Source organism: Peromyscus leucopus, chromosome 3 (genome assembly GCF_004664715.2).
Source record: "Peromyscus leucopus breed LL Stock chromosome 3, UCI_PerLeu_2.1, whole genome shotgun sequence".
Classification (NCBI taxonomy): domain Eukaryota; kingdom Metazoa; phylum Chordata; class Mammalia; order Rodentia; family Cricetidae; genus Peromyscus; species Peromyscus leucopus.
The window spans coordinates 110,638,721-110,651,376 of NC_051065.1; the positions used below are offsets into that span (position 1 = coordinate 110,638,721).

The following is a 12,656-nucleotide window of genomic DNA, read 5'->3' on the forward strand; positions in this document are numbered from 1 at the left end:
CGCTGGAGGGATGCTCCTTACAGGCTTGCTCGGCCTGCTTTTCCATACAACCTAGGACCAACCACCTATCCAAGGGTGGTACTCCCCACATCAGTCCTTAATCAAGAAAATCAGACTTGCCTCCAAGCCAATTATTGTGGAGGTAGTTCCTCAGTTAATGTCGTTCCCTCTTTCTAGACGACTCCATCTTGTGTTAGCAAAAACCTAACCAACACAGTGCCCGCCTGGACTGGAACAGATTCCTACATAGTGCTCCTGTGTGTGGGTCATGCCACTTTAGACACTTGGCATGGGCCCTTTAACAAAAAAATCTGCCACCCGGCTGCCTGCACTTCACAGATGAGCATCTGAGGCAGCAGGGACCAGGGCCAAGTGCTGGAGTTGGTCAAGCTTAAGAACAGATCTCAGCTCTGCACTGAGCAGAGCCTTTTAAAGTGCTTTACATTTCTTTCACTGTAGTGTGTGGTGGTGGGTGAAGGCATGTGCATGCCCTGTGCCTGGGGAGTCAAGGCACTCGTGGGTCAGTTCTGTCTTTCCGCCATGTGTCTCCCGGCCTCTCACTCTGGGCATTGGACTCGTGACAGACGCTCTTGACTTGCTGCGCCACCATGTTGGCCCACAAACTCATGATCTCAAAGGAGGAAAAGGAAGGGTTCTAAACAAAGGGGGTGCTGACAGGCCTAAGGTGTGTGGCAGTTGTGGTGACCAAAAATAGAACGTAAACGGGGAGTGGGTGTGCCTTCCCACAAGTGTCTGAACAGATGTCCCTGTGCAGCCCAGGGTCACTGTGACGACCTTATTTCAGCCCCGTATTTAGAAAGATGTTTGTCAGACATCAAATGCCCTTTTGTCCACATGCCACAGCAGAGGGAGCCTGGAGCTATTTCTGGAGCCTCCTTTGCAAACCCCCATAATCTGCTGCTCATCCCCAGCTCCTGGGAGCTGAACCTCCCAAAAGCCTTTTAGGGGTTTTTGTTTCTCTGTCCTTCTGGCCTTTCAGGGGTTCATCTGCATCTGCACCAAGTGAATAAAATACTGACATCAGGTCTGGTGTGGTGGTGTCACATGCCTTTAACCCCAGGACAAGGAGATGGAAGCAAGCTCTGTGGGTATGGGGCCAGCCTGATCTACATAGCAGTTTCCAGGCTAGCTCTGGGAGCACAATGAGACCTTGTCTTAAGGAAACAAACAAAACCTTTTGAGACCATAAACTATGGTTTATATTAGCAGTAAAGTTTTGGTTTCTGTGTCCACAAATAGGAACACTGTTAAAAGCTATGGACAGTTTGGCCATCATAGTCCTTAGATGAAGAAAACATGGGGAGAATATGGAAAGGAAGCCTTGAGGCAGAATGCATGCCAGAGCAAGAGGAACTCTAAGGTGATGCAAAGGGTAGAAACGGAACTGTTCCCTGGACTGTCATTCGAGCCTGGGAATAGAGAAAGCATTGTCTGTTATCAGAAGAGTCTGGCTGTTTGTTTATGCAGAAGTCCTCCTGAGACACACATGAGCCTGCCCATGCAGAACAGAAACAACCGAAGCCTATGGAGGCTGTAAGACAGGTAGCCTTAGAAAGGTATGTTCCCCAAAGCCACTGGGAGCCGTGTGTTTCTCACACTGGAGATCCACATCTGGCCGTTCACATGTCCTATGTGTTCGGATTAGTGTACCAGGCTGTGAGAGAGCAAGGTGAGTTGTAGGGCCTCACTTCTTAACCCAAGTGGAACAGGAGTACCCTCCACCTCCTTGCTGTATCACTGCAAAAGACATGAACTGGGTAGATTGAAATTTGTCATGTATGCATCCTGTTCTCAACACAGTCAAGTAGACGTGATGACGAAGAAATGATTTTAACATTCTCTGAACCCAGATGTAGAAACGACAAGGATGCTGTCTAGTCCGTACAGCTCATGACTGACTGTTGGGTCTCGCACACAGGTGGTTTTGCAGCTGCAGTTACTACCCCTCTGGATGTGGCCAAGACAAGGATCATGCTGGCAAAGGTAGGTATCAGCTAGTGCGGATCTGATGCCATGGCTGCCAGCAGGCAGAGCTGAGGGATACAGCGACCCCTGGACCTGCCGGGCCATCAGTACTACAGACACGAGAAGAGTAGCGTTGTCATGACTGCTGCACATCTGTAGCCGTCGGTGTGATGGGTCTGTGTGTAGCACACTTCCACTGCACAAGCATTCTCATAGCTGTGCTAATAAGATCTGAGGGCTCCTGCCTGGTGCTGTTTTCAGATCTAAGACTCGAGAGCTTGACTAGTTCCATGTTCCTCGGTCATGATTGGCTATGACCAGTTAAGGCAATTGTCAGAATTGTTAAAAGGAAAAACAAGAAAGCAAACTCCGGGCTGAGCTTTAAGGAATTCCAATAACATATCTGAACATGCATTCTCTCAGGTCCAGTTCTGTAGAAAGCAGAGCAGTGTGAGCAGAATTCTAGTCCGTAGCCCTGAGGATGGGGTCCTTTTAAAACTGAGAGCGGCAATCTTCATCCCTGTCAGGCTTTTATAGTTAGACCCATTTATACGTGGAACCCTCACCCCCACCAGGCCAGGCCTACTGCTTCCCATCAGCTTCCTGTTGAACAGTTGCCATTAGTTCCTAGGTGAGCTCTGAGAAAGGGCTTCCCTGAGCTGCCTGCCTGCTTGACTGAATGTAGGCAAGATGTCCAAGTCAACCTCAGAGCGTGCCTTGAACGAGGGTGAGGGGAGCCTTCTCAGAGCACTAGGAGCTAACAGCCTTATTCCTTCCCTGTCCTCTGCAGGCGGGCTCCAGCACTGCTGATGGGAATGTGCTCTCTGCCATGCACGGGGTGTGGCGCTCACAGGGACTAGCAGGGTAAGGACAAAGCCAGCCCTCAGCTGCCTTCCTTGCCTCTTCTCCACTGGCTCTTCCTCAAGTCATTGTGCCTGCCATGGATGACATGCAAATGTGTGACTCTCAGCAGTATTGGGGCTGCAGCATTGATACAAACAAGTCCCTACTTATCCAGTGTAGACAGGCAAGTGAGGTAGAAGAAAGCGTTTGGGACTTGGGTGTTTGTAACCACTTTTAAGAGCCATTGGTGGCCAGGCCTTATGATGGGCATGTGCTGTGCATCTCTAGGTGTTATTTTATTGATGGATAATTTTGTCATTGCGCAGAAACACTCAGGGAATGCGGCGTCTAGCTGCTAGTGCATGTGACCACCCTGGAGATTGTGGACAGTTGTAGCAGTAGTAAATACTTGTGTATCTGGAGATAAAAATAGAAAAAGAGCTATGGGGGGGGGGGGGGGGAGTTTCCCGCCACGCCATCATCCTACAGGACCAGTCTGGTATATGCAGTCTGGTTTTCTCTGAAGCGTTACCTAGCTCATAAGTGTACTGTCTGTTCCACAGTGGTTGGCCTCAATTGGGCATTATTGTCCTGGATTTTTTTTTTTTTTGCATATGATGTGCAAACAGGTATATTTACACACGTGTATGCCTGTAGAGGCCAGAGGTTGGGGTTGGATGGCTTCTTCATCATGGTCCATCTTATGTTTCTGAGAGTTTGTTACTGAACTTAGAGCTCACCATTTTGGCTACAGTAGCCGTCCAGTGAGCCCCAGATCTGCCTGTTCCTTCCCTGTGTGGGTTACAGGTGTAGTGTCACTGTACCTGGCTTTTATGTGGGTGCTGAGAATCTGAGCTTGGCTCCTCAAGCTTGCATAGCAAGCACATTACTGAACCATCTTTCCAGCCCATGTGCCTCAAAATGTTTTGCTTCATGTCCTAAACAGCTGTTTCTCCATGTTGACTTCCCATACAGTTGTTCTGAAGCTCTGTAAATGCTAAGATGTTAGCACAGTAGGATTTCCTATGTGGGACCTTCTTGATATGCTGTGCAGAGTACTCAAGCAGCCTCCCTTTGGGGGGAGGAGGGTGAGCGGGCACTGGGATGGCTGGGTAGGAGCCAGCACTGCGTGCACAGCTGAGCCCTGTCTGCTTGAAGCCTCTTCACTGGGCACTGCTGCCCGTCTTATCCCCATGCCAAAGTAGATCACTGATTGCCATTTTTGTGTAACTTGGGCATTTTCAGCTGTCTGATGGTCTGGGGGATGTAGCATGAATCCTAATTGGTCTTTTTTTTTTTTTTTAGACTTTTTTTTTTTTTTTTTTTTTTATGTATACAGCATGTATAACTGCACACCAGAAGAGGGCACCAGATCTCATTACAGATGGTTGTGAGCCACCATGTGTTTGCTGGGAATTGAACTCAGGTCCTCTGGAAGAACAGTCAGTGCTCTAACCTCTGAGCATCTTCACTTAATTGTCTAATAATAAAAACCTAGAGCCAGGTATCAGGGCAAATGCTGAAAGATCAGAGAGACAAAGGAGCAAGCCAGCCACAGCCACCTCTTACCACACCAACTCCTTAGCCTGAAGGGGCTGAGCTCCTGTCTCCTCCCACCTTATATTCCTTTTTTTCCAGTCATATCACTTCCTGTCTCCACCTCTCAAGTGCTGGGATTAAAGGTGTGTGCCACCACTGCCTGGCCTCTGTGGTTAACTAGTGGCTAGCCCCACACACTGATCTCCAGGCAAGCTTTATTTGTTAGATCACAAGCAAAATGGCTTTTGCCAGATAGCAAGCCCTATTGTCTTGTTTGAGTTTTCCAGCTGAAAGTGGCAGCTAGTGTCTTTACTGAAGGTCAGCTCCAGTGGTCTGAGATACAGGTTGGATCTAGTGGACGGGACTGACTGACAGCACTCATGATGTCTCAGAGCACAGGGAAGGCATGGTGGTAGCCTTTACAGTGAAATCTGTTGTTCATAGCTGACACCTGAGGAAATAAGAGCACATTAGTCATTCATTTGGGTACTAATTCAACATTGAACAAAGAAATGGAGTGAGGAGGAGAAATGGGCTGTGAGCACCATATGCATTATTTGGGAAGCCTCTTAGGTAAGCGGTGGCTGGCCCACAGAAGCAGCAGCTGGTGACAGTGGCTTTCGACACCATGAGGGCCACCTGCCAGATTTCAGTCGTTTCCACATATTAGCTTCTGTGGTGACTTAGCCGAGCCTCTGACCAGTGTTGTAGAACTGCAGCCCATTTTCCCGTGTTGAGAAAGTGGTGACAAGAGATGGCAGGATGGATGGGGCAGTGCCCACCATGGCCACTGCTTTGTAGATGATGCAAGACCAGCTTTCCCTGTCCAGGTCACGACACACACTTGACTAAAACTAAGCAATGCCAGAACCACAAGCAGAAGAGAGAAAGCAGAACAGGTCAAGGGTGTGTGTTTGTTCTGACCCAGCCTTAATACTGAAAGTTAATTTAGATTTTTGGCTCATCTTCTGAGTCTCCACTCTTGGACTCTGGTCACCTTGTACAGGGCATCACTGAACAGCATGTTCCAGGCAACAATGCCTGTGAGTGAACATACACCAGCTCCAGCCCTTCTACTCAGAGACAATAAATGATGGGACAAAGAAACAAATGAAAACAACTGCCCCCTTCCTGAACAGGTGGCTCAGTCCACCTCCTCTTGCAGCTCCAGATACAACCACCACTGTCTGTCCCTGCTCTGCACTAAGCTGACCAAGTCTGAACATATCCCAGCAGCCCCTACCATCAGAGAACCTGATGCTCTCAGAGTAGATTGGAGGCAGATCTTGCTTTTAGTTCTCATATGCAAAAGCTGTAGGCAGGAGTTTCTGTGTCCTGCAGCTGCCCTCAAATAATCACTCAGAGGCTTAATATAAATTATAAATGTTTAGCCAATAGCTCAGGCTTATTACTGACTAGTTCTTAAAACTTAACCCATTTCTATTAGTCTTTGTGCTGCCCCGAAGCTTGTGGCTTTTACCTCTATCCCATTTTGTGTGTTCCACTCATTCTCTGGCTGTCTGGTGAATCCTCTGACTCTGTCCTTCTTTATCCCATCATTCTCACCTAACTTTATCCTGTTCAGCTATTGGCCAGTCAGCTTGTTTGTTAAACCAATCCTAACAACATATAGTCACACAGAAGGATTATTCCACAGCATTTCTCCCTTTTTGTCTAATTAAAAGGAAGGTTTTAACTTTAACATAGTAAAATTATATACAACAAAAACAGTTATAAAGTAAGAATTACAGTTACAGTATCCAGTCTATTTGTATTTGGCAAAATTAGAGAAAATACTCTATTATCTAACTATTTAGTCTTTAACACCATCAAATACCCCAGAAGGGTGAAATATTACCTAATGACAGGGACCACAGGCTATCTGGACCCACAGTTCCACTGTAACAGTGATGCATCCAACTCTGGCTTACAGGCCTAGAATATCTGACACTTTTTTGAGAAGCAGGATTTTTGAAGGACTGTCCTACCTTTTCTTGGCAAAGTTTGGCAGTCACCTTTCTTGCATCCTACTGGTCCAGTTTGGACAGTATATTATCAGCAATTGAGGCAAGGGCAGTTTCTTTGCCCACATGGCTAGCTTTTGCCATAAAGACAACAAACTCCACATGGAGTTTCTTTGATGCCCATCATCTTCTTTGAAGTAGATTGGTGTTGCCAGGAGCAGACACATGTCACTATCATTAAAAGCCTTAGGCTATTAAACATATTAAATGTCATATTCTGTAGGTCTTTGAAGTGTTTGAAGACCATCTATCAATCTAAATATATGAACTTGAAAACATATCTAACATGACTAAAGTTGATTATTATAGATGACTATTAATCTGTATTTAATGACACATTACATTTTTAAGTGAGCTGCATAAACGCAATCCCTTAAACAAGAGTAGAGATATACATACAGTAAACAAAATTAACTTCAAATTTTTAACAATAAATCAAAATCCATATCAATGTAAAATATTTAAGATTGTTTTTTGATTAGATTCAGTAATCTACCTTTTTATCCCATCATTTCTATATCCCCTCTTTTCTTTTGAGAATGAGATCCTTGAATCTAATCTCCTTTGTTCAGCTTTTTTCTTGTTTACTAATAACATCTTGTAACCAACCCCCCTTAAATGCTAATAAATATCCATAACCCATCTTTTGGGAATGTGGGCATAGTTCTCTAGACTACTTTCTGTTGATTGAGGGTCTGGTAATCACTGGGAAATTTTAGACCCTGAGAAAATTTAGAATTATGGTTAAGTCTTGGCTTGAGTAGTTTGTGGACCATTTGAGCCAGCAGCCTTGAAGCTGTTCAGGATGAGGAACTCCAAGGAAACTTCAGCAGAGGCATTTTGAGATGCTGGATCGTCTGGGTCATTTGTTTTCATTGGTGTTTGGTCTCCATATTCTGAAAATACATAAACTTTTAAAGGTAACATACATATGTGCATTAATACAAGTACAAATTGTGCACTCTACACAAGTCAGCCAAAGATGATTTTTGTTTTATGTTTGAGCAGGCAAAATATACATCACGTGTCTTATAGGTTCTTGTAGTTCTTACAGGTTTATTTCTTTATTTGTAGTCAGGATTTCAGGGGGTCTTCCTCAATCAAACCTGATCATCTTCAGCTAACTTTGAATGAATTCATAGTCTTTTATTTTCTATGGAAATAAAAGCAGAACCTCTTTTCCAAAGTAATGCATCTTTTGACTTTCATTTTGAAGTCAAGACATATTCAAAATACATAGGTTGGTTTAATCAAGCAGCATTTATAATCTGTCTCTTAGCAGCTGTTGCTCCTTCCTCAGCAGTCAAAAAACTCAAAGACAACACAATACCATACAGTATCCAATGGATATTTGAAGAATACCTGAGCTCTAGAGCAGTGTTTCTCAACCTGTGAGTCCTGACCTATTTTGGGGGATGAACAACTCTTTAACAGGGGTTTCCTAAGACCATCAGAAAACAGATACTTAAATCATGATTCATTCCTAATAGCAAAATTACAGTTAAGAAGTAGCAAGGAAGATAATCTTATGGTTGGGATCACCATAACATGAGTTATTGTATTAAAGGGTCACAGCATCAGGAAGGTTGAGAACCACTGATCTAGAGGATGGTTCGCTATCACCACTGTGGTTCTGACTGGACTGGAATGGGGTACCTGAGTGTCCAGGACTGACATGTGTGAGGTGCTCCCCCTCCATCACAGTCATGTGCCTCTGGTGTCCTCATGTAGACTGAACAAGGAAAAAGAATCCACAAAGATTCATTTCCTTCTTGTAGAATCACATTTGTGAAACTCCAACAAAATGCAGCTGAGTCACCAGGACAAGAAAGTAGCAGAATTGTTTAAGAACTTCCTTTCCTCCTTGAAATGAGACCCACAGGCCCCTCGGGTGTCCCATTGGGATATACCCTTACCAGCCTTACCTCAGATTCATCCCTTGACTCAGTGGTTACTGTCTTAACATGAGTGTTTCCAGGTAGACAGTGCAGCATTTGGCCATGCTAGACTGGGCTCTAGTTTCTCACTCATACTTGGGAACGTTACTTCGTGGTCTTCTATGGGGTTTGACAAGTAGTGTATTGAAGTGAGCAAACCATGGCTTCTGTCCCTAGGTTATTTGCAGGTGTCTTCCCACGAATGGCAGCAATCAGTCTGGGAGGCTTCATCTTTCTGGGTGCCTATGACCAGACCCGCAGCTTGCTGTTAGAAGTGGGCAGGAAGAGCCCGTGAAGTGGACACTGTGTGTCCTTGGAGAAGAGGACTGCTGTGCAATCCCTGTCCTCCCGTGACTGGCTCGGTCATCCAAGCAAGGAAGTTGACGCTGCAGCGTGGTGCCTTGAGGAGTGCTGCATAGTGCAGCCCTGAGTGTCGTCCGAAGCACAGGCTGCCCCTGAGGAAACTGTCCTGGGTGGGCCTTCAGATCAGCATCTCAGACCCCTCAATAAATCCTCTTGGTGAGCTTAGGCCAGGCCCTTCAGCATTCTTGTTTGGTCATTGTCCTCTGCTTCCTGCTCTCTATTTAGTCACTAAAAATCAAGCTGCCTGCAACTGAACGAGTAGACTGGGGAAAGGAAGGAGGCTGGGGCAGAAATTGTATGCGTGGGTGTTTCTCTCCTGGGCTAATTCCTATTGTAAGATTATAGCTTTGTTTAAAAAGCATGCACTGCAGGTGCATAGCATGCATTCTTTCTGGTAAGGAGCCTGCTGTTTTTAATTACCCTTGTATTTCTCCTATAAAAACACATGATTATATTATTTTACAGCACAGTGCCCCCAAATGCCTAGTGTGTGAGACAGCGGACAGCTGCAGTCCCAGCGAGTGGGTGGGCCCCAGTGACTTCAGTCAGGAGCATGGCTGAGGGAAGGAAGCAAGGCCCACGACCACCACTGTCCTCCAGGACCGTCTAGAGCTGCTCCTTCCCCTCAGGGTGTGCAAGCAAGACTGGCTGCAGGAGGTGGGAGGGTCAGCATATTTGGGGAGCATAAGGCTGAACTAACCAGCTCCAGGTGGCAAAAAATCAGTGAGCTATCTGAGGAATGTAGCACCACCATGTCTTCTGGGGCAACAGTGTGTAGTCTGTGATGCTCTGTCTTAAGTATTCTCCTTGTGGGGAAAATATTATTAAAAGCAGAGTAAGTGTACTTAGAACAATGACCACAGCAAACACTTGGTACTTATAAATGAACCTTTATTAAAGACACTTTAATGCCATTTGTTAGACACTTCATATCTTACATGTTTTCAATGTACACTGTACCAAAATTTCTATAAATAAATAACTCTGTACATAAAAAGTAATACTTCCTCTTTCACATTGCCTCTCAGAAGCAGCAAATTCACATATTTTGTGGAAGTAACATTAATCAGCCAACTGTGGAGAAGAAACGTCTGACTGTGCTTTGTCCTGGAGCGCAGTGATGACCTGTGACTTGACAGTACGCTGTGACCCTGGCCATCACTGCCCTCCAGCTCTCAGGGACTGTAAGGACCGAGTTTGTTTCCATGTAGTTTTTACTGAGTTATACATTGGCACTCACAAGATGGTTAGCAACAGGGCCCCAAAGTGCAAATAGACCCAGGCCTGGGACTCAGTCTTGTACAGTCCAAGCCCAGTTTCACTGTGTGAGAGAACATGGTGGACAGGCCTAGAAGTGACTCTTCCTTTTATCCCCCACTGCAATGCGGTGCTGGCAGAACTTTCCCTCACTATTGAAAGGCCACAGATGTACCAACACTGGCAGCCTCTGCCTTAATAAGCGTCAAAGACCCATTGAAGGAGACAGACAAGACATTTGCTTTTACCGAGTGAGTTACAGAGAAAGACAAAAGGCCGTGCGTGCTCCATTGTTCTGAACCACTGCTTTTGGTGGGTTAACAACCCTCAACCTCTTCTTCAGAAACAGACCCTGAACCCAGAAGAAAGGCAAGTGACGCATGCACCCCAGCTCTACAGTGAGGCCGCCAGAACAATGCACCTGAACCTGACTAAGTGAGCACATAGCCAAAATGCCCTCCTTTCCAACCACGAGCAACAGCTAATGTGGTTTTACCTGAATTTCAGCTGTGCGTTAAGGCACCAAAACTATTCCTGACCCTCTCCAAAATTAGATAGCAACCTAATGTGAAAATATCTCTGAAAGCGGGGCCCATGCGCTAGGATTAAAATAGTCTCTGTAAAAGATATAGAATATATATGAAATCTCTGAAAACTCTTATGTACAGTGGTATCAAATACTCTTCCTGCCTTTTGTACACAAATAGTCTCTTGCATTTCTGTGCTCCAGATGCCAAGTCCTTTAGTCAAGTGATACTCCACACGGAAGTTAAAACCGTGTCCAGAGTGACGTTTGGACACCAACTTCCCACAGCCTCTCCTACCTCTTTCCTGCAGCAATTGCTTTAACAGAGCTGAGGTAGATGAAGCCTAGCTTTTCGGGGCCAAGAGCAGTGGTCCTCTCCGTTTCCCAGTGAGCTGTCCCGTCAGTGGCACAGACTCAGGACTAGAGTCACAGGCCTGGGGGAGGTGGCCATTGGAAACAAGCAAGTGCTGGGCTTCAGTAGATACGGCATCTTCTGTGAGCTCTGGGCTGCCTGACGTTAACGTAGGAGAAGGCTGTAAGTCTATGGAGTCTGGTTCATGTAACTTTGCTAAAGTCCAATTGGAATCTCCTGTGAAAAACAAGAGGGTACGTCAGCCTGGACACACTCACCCCTCAGGGCTCCCACCCACCCAGGCACGCCTCTAACACAACACTTACCTTTCCCACCTGGGGGTGCCGCCCTGTTCTTCAAAGACCGCACTATTCTGTCATGGTTACTCGGATAGAGTGTTCCCCCAGAGTGGGTGGGAGGCCCATCAGCAGTCCCAGTGTAAGGATGGTGTGGAGAACAGTCTCCATCTTGCTGCCTGAGCTCTTGGCTGCTTGGTGTCCTGGCTGTCCACTCTCTCTGGACACAGGCTGGGGATGGAGGGCTTGTTCCTTGGGCTGAATGTCCGTGTCGGTGTTACAGTCACTGCATACAGCGGAGCCACCGTGTGCTGAATGAAGAGCAGAGCCAAAGGTCAACTGGACCCAGAGCCACTCAAGTCTCCAGCCCCGCTCAGAGGCCCAACTGGAAGCTGAGTCCTGTTTTCCACTGCCTCTGTAACCACCCTCTCCCTCCCTGGAATGTACATATGCAGAGTCCTGGTCTTTTGTGCTTAATGTCCACATGAAATTGATTTAGAATTTCAAATTTTCCTTTGACGCAGGGGAAGGTAAAAGGGAAGATTTGCATTAGGCATCACACAGTGGCAGATCTTGGGAACAATTAGACATTAAGCCTCAAAGACTCCTGGTAGCTGGACTGGGGAGGTGGCTCAGCAGGTAAAGTGCTTGATGAGCATAAGGACCAGAGTTCAGGTCCCCAGGACAGTGTGGTGGCCCACCTGTCATCTGGGGCTTGGGAAGCAGAGGCTGGAAATCCTGGAGCAAGCTGGCTAGCTAGAATAACTGATCTGCGAACCCTGGGCTTCAATGAGAGGCCCTGCTCAATACATAAGGTGGAGAGTGACTGAGGGATAGACATCAACCTCTGGCCAGTGGTGGGGCATGGTAGCCCATGCCTGTTATCCTAGCATTTCAGAAGGCTGAGGACAGCCTGGGCTACAAAGTGAAACCTTATCTGAACAAGACAAGACTGTCCGGGTGCAAGGATGCTCCCTCCATGGTTTGTGGGCCTTGCCTGTAAGTGCTCACCAAATCACAGGCTTACCTAACACACACACAGGAGGCTGAAATCGAAGGAAGCCAGAGCTTCCAATTTGTCTTCTGAATACAATTCAGAGAGTGTATGAGTCAGGGACGTGCTGCTCCTCTAATTTATTAAAGTCAACCCCGATTTCAGTGTCAAAAGCAATGGCTTTCCCTGATCCAAGTGACTCCTACCTGTTGTATACAGAGCAGCTGTCCTGTCGGCTTTCTCTATCACTTTCCATGGCTCTCTAGTGTATCCAACACACAGCTTGGGCTGCCGGCATGTAATGCTGTGCATGTCGACCTCTGGGAAGAGGCTCGAGTCTCTCAGACACACACCTGAAATAGAGCCCCTTACAACTTAGAAACCTCTTAGGTCTCAGCCTAAGGGACAGGCTGCAGCTCTTTCGCAGCACCCATCTCTTAGCATCCAAATCCAAGGATGGCCAAGTCCTTTCTGGGAATGATGCTGTTTGCACATAAACTCTACACCTTCTCGGATAGACCTTAAGTCGTCTCTACCCC

The 12,656-nt window shown here is 46.5% G+C and overlaps 2 protein-coding genes across 5 annotated transcripts in view; one reads left to right on the top strand and one right to left on the bottom strand.

The window, feature by feature from the left end:
• The window catches only part of Slc25a26 (solute carrier family 25 member 26), a 115,729-nt gene extending 106,782 nt beyond the window's left edge, over nucleotides 1-8,947 (top strand). For all 4 annotated transcript variants that reach the window (XM_028855359.2, XM_028855366.2, XM_028855377.2 and 1 more), the window contains 3 exons: nucleotides 1,940-2,004; nucleotides 2,777-2,850; nucleotides 8,507-8,947. In XM_028855359.2, the coding sequence (XP_028711192.1) occupies nucleotides 1,940-2,004; nucleotides 2,777-2,850; nucleotides 8,507-8,624 (257 nt within the window). In that variant the 3' untranslated portion in view covers nucleotides 8,625-8,947. The remainder of the gene's footprint in view (nucleotides 1-1,939; nucleotides 2,005-2,776; nucleotides 2,851-8,506) is intronic.
• A 619-nt stretch (nucleotides 8,948-9,566) lies between these two features.
• The window catches only part of Lrig1 (leucine rich repeats and immunoglobulin like domains 1), a 105,315-nt gene continuing 102,225 nt past the window's right edge, over nucleotides 9,567-12,656 (bottom strand). The window contains 4 exon segments of the mRNA XM_028855353.2: nucleotides 9,567-11,064; nucleotides 11,154-11,324; nucleotides 11,327-11,434; nucleotides 12,324-12,470. Of these exon segments, the coding sequence (XP_028711186.1) occupies nucleotides 10,820-11,064; nucleotides 11,154-11,324; nucleotides 11,327-11,434; nucleotides 12,324-12,470 (671 nt within the window). The 3' untranslated portion in view covers nucleotides 9,567-10,819.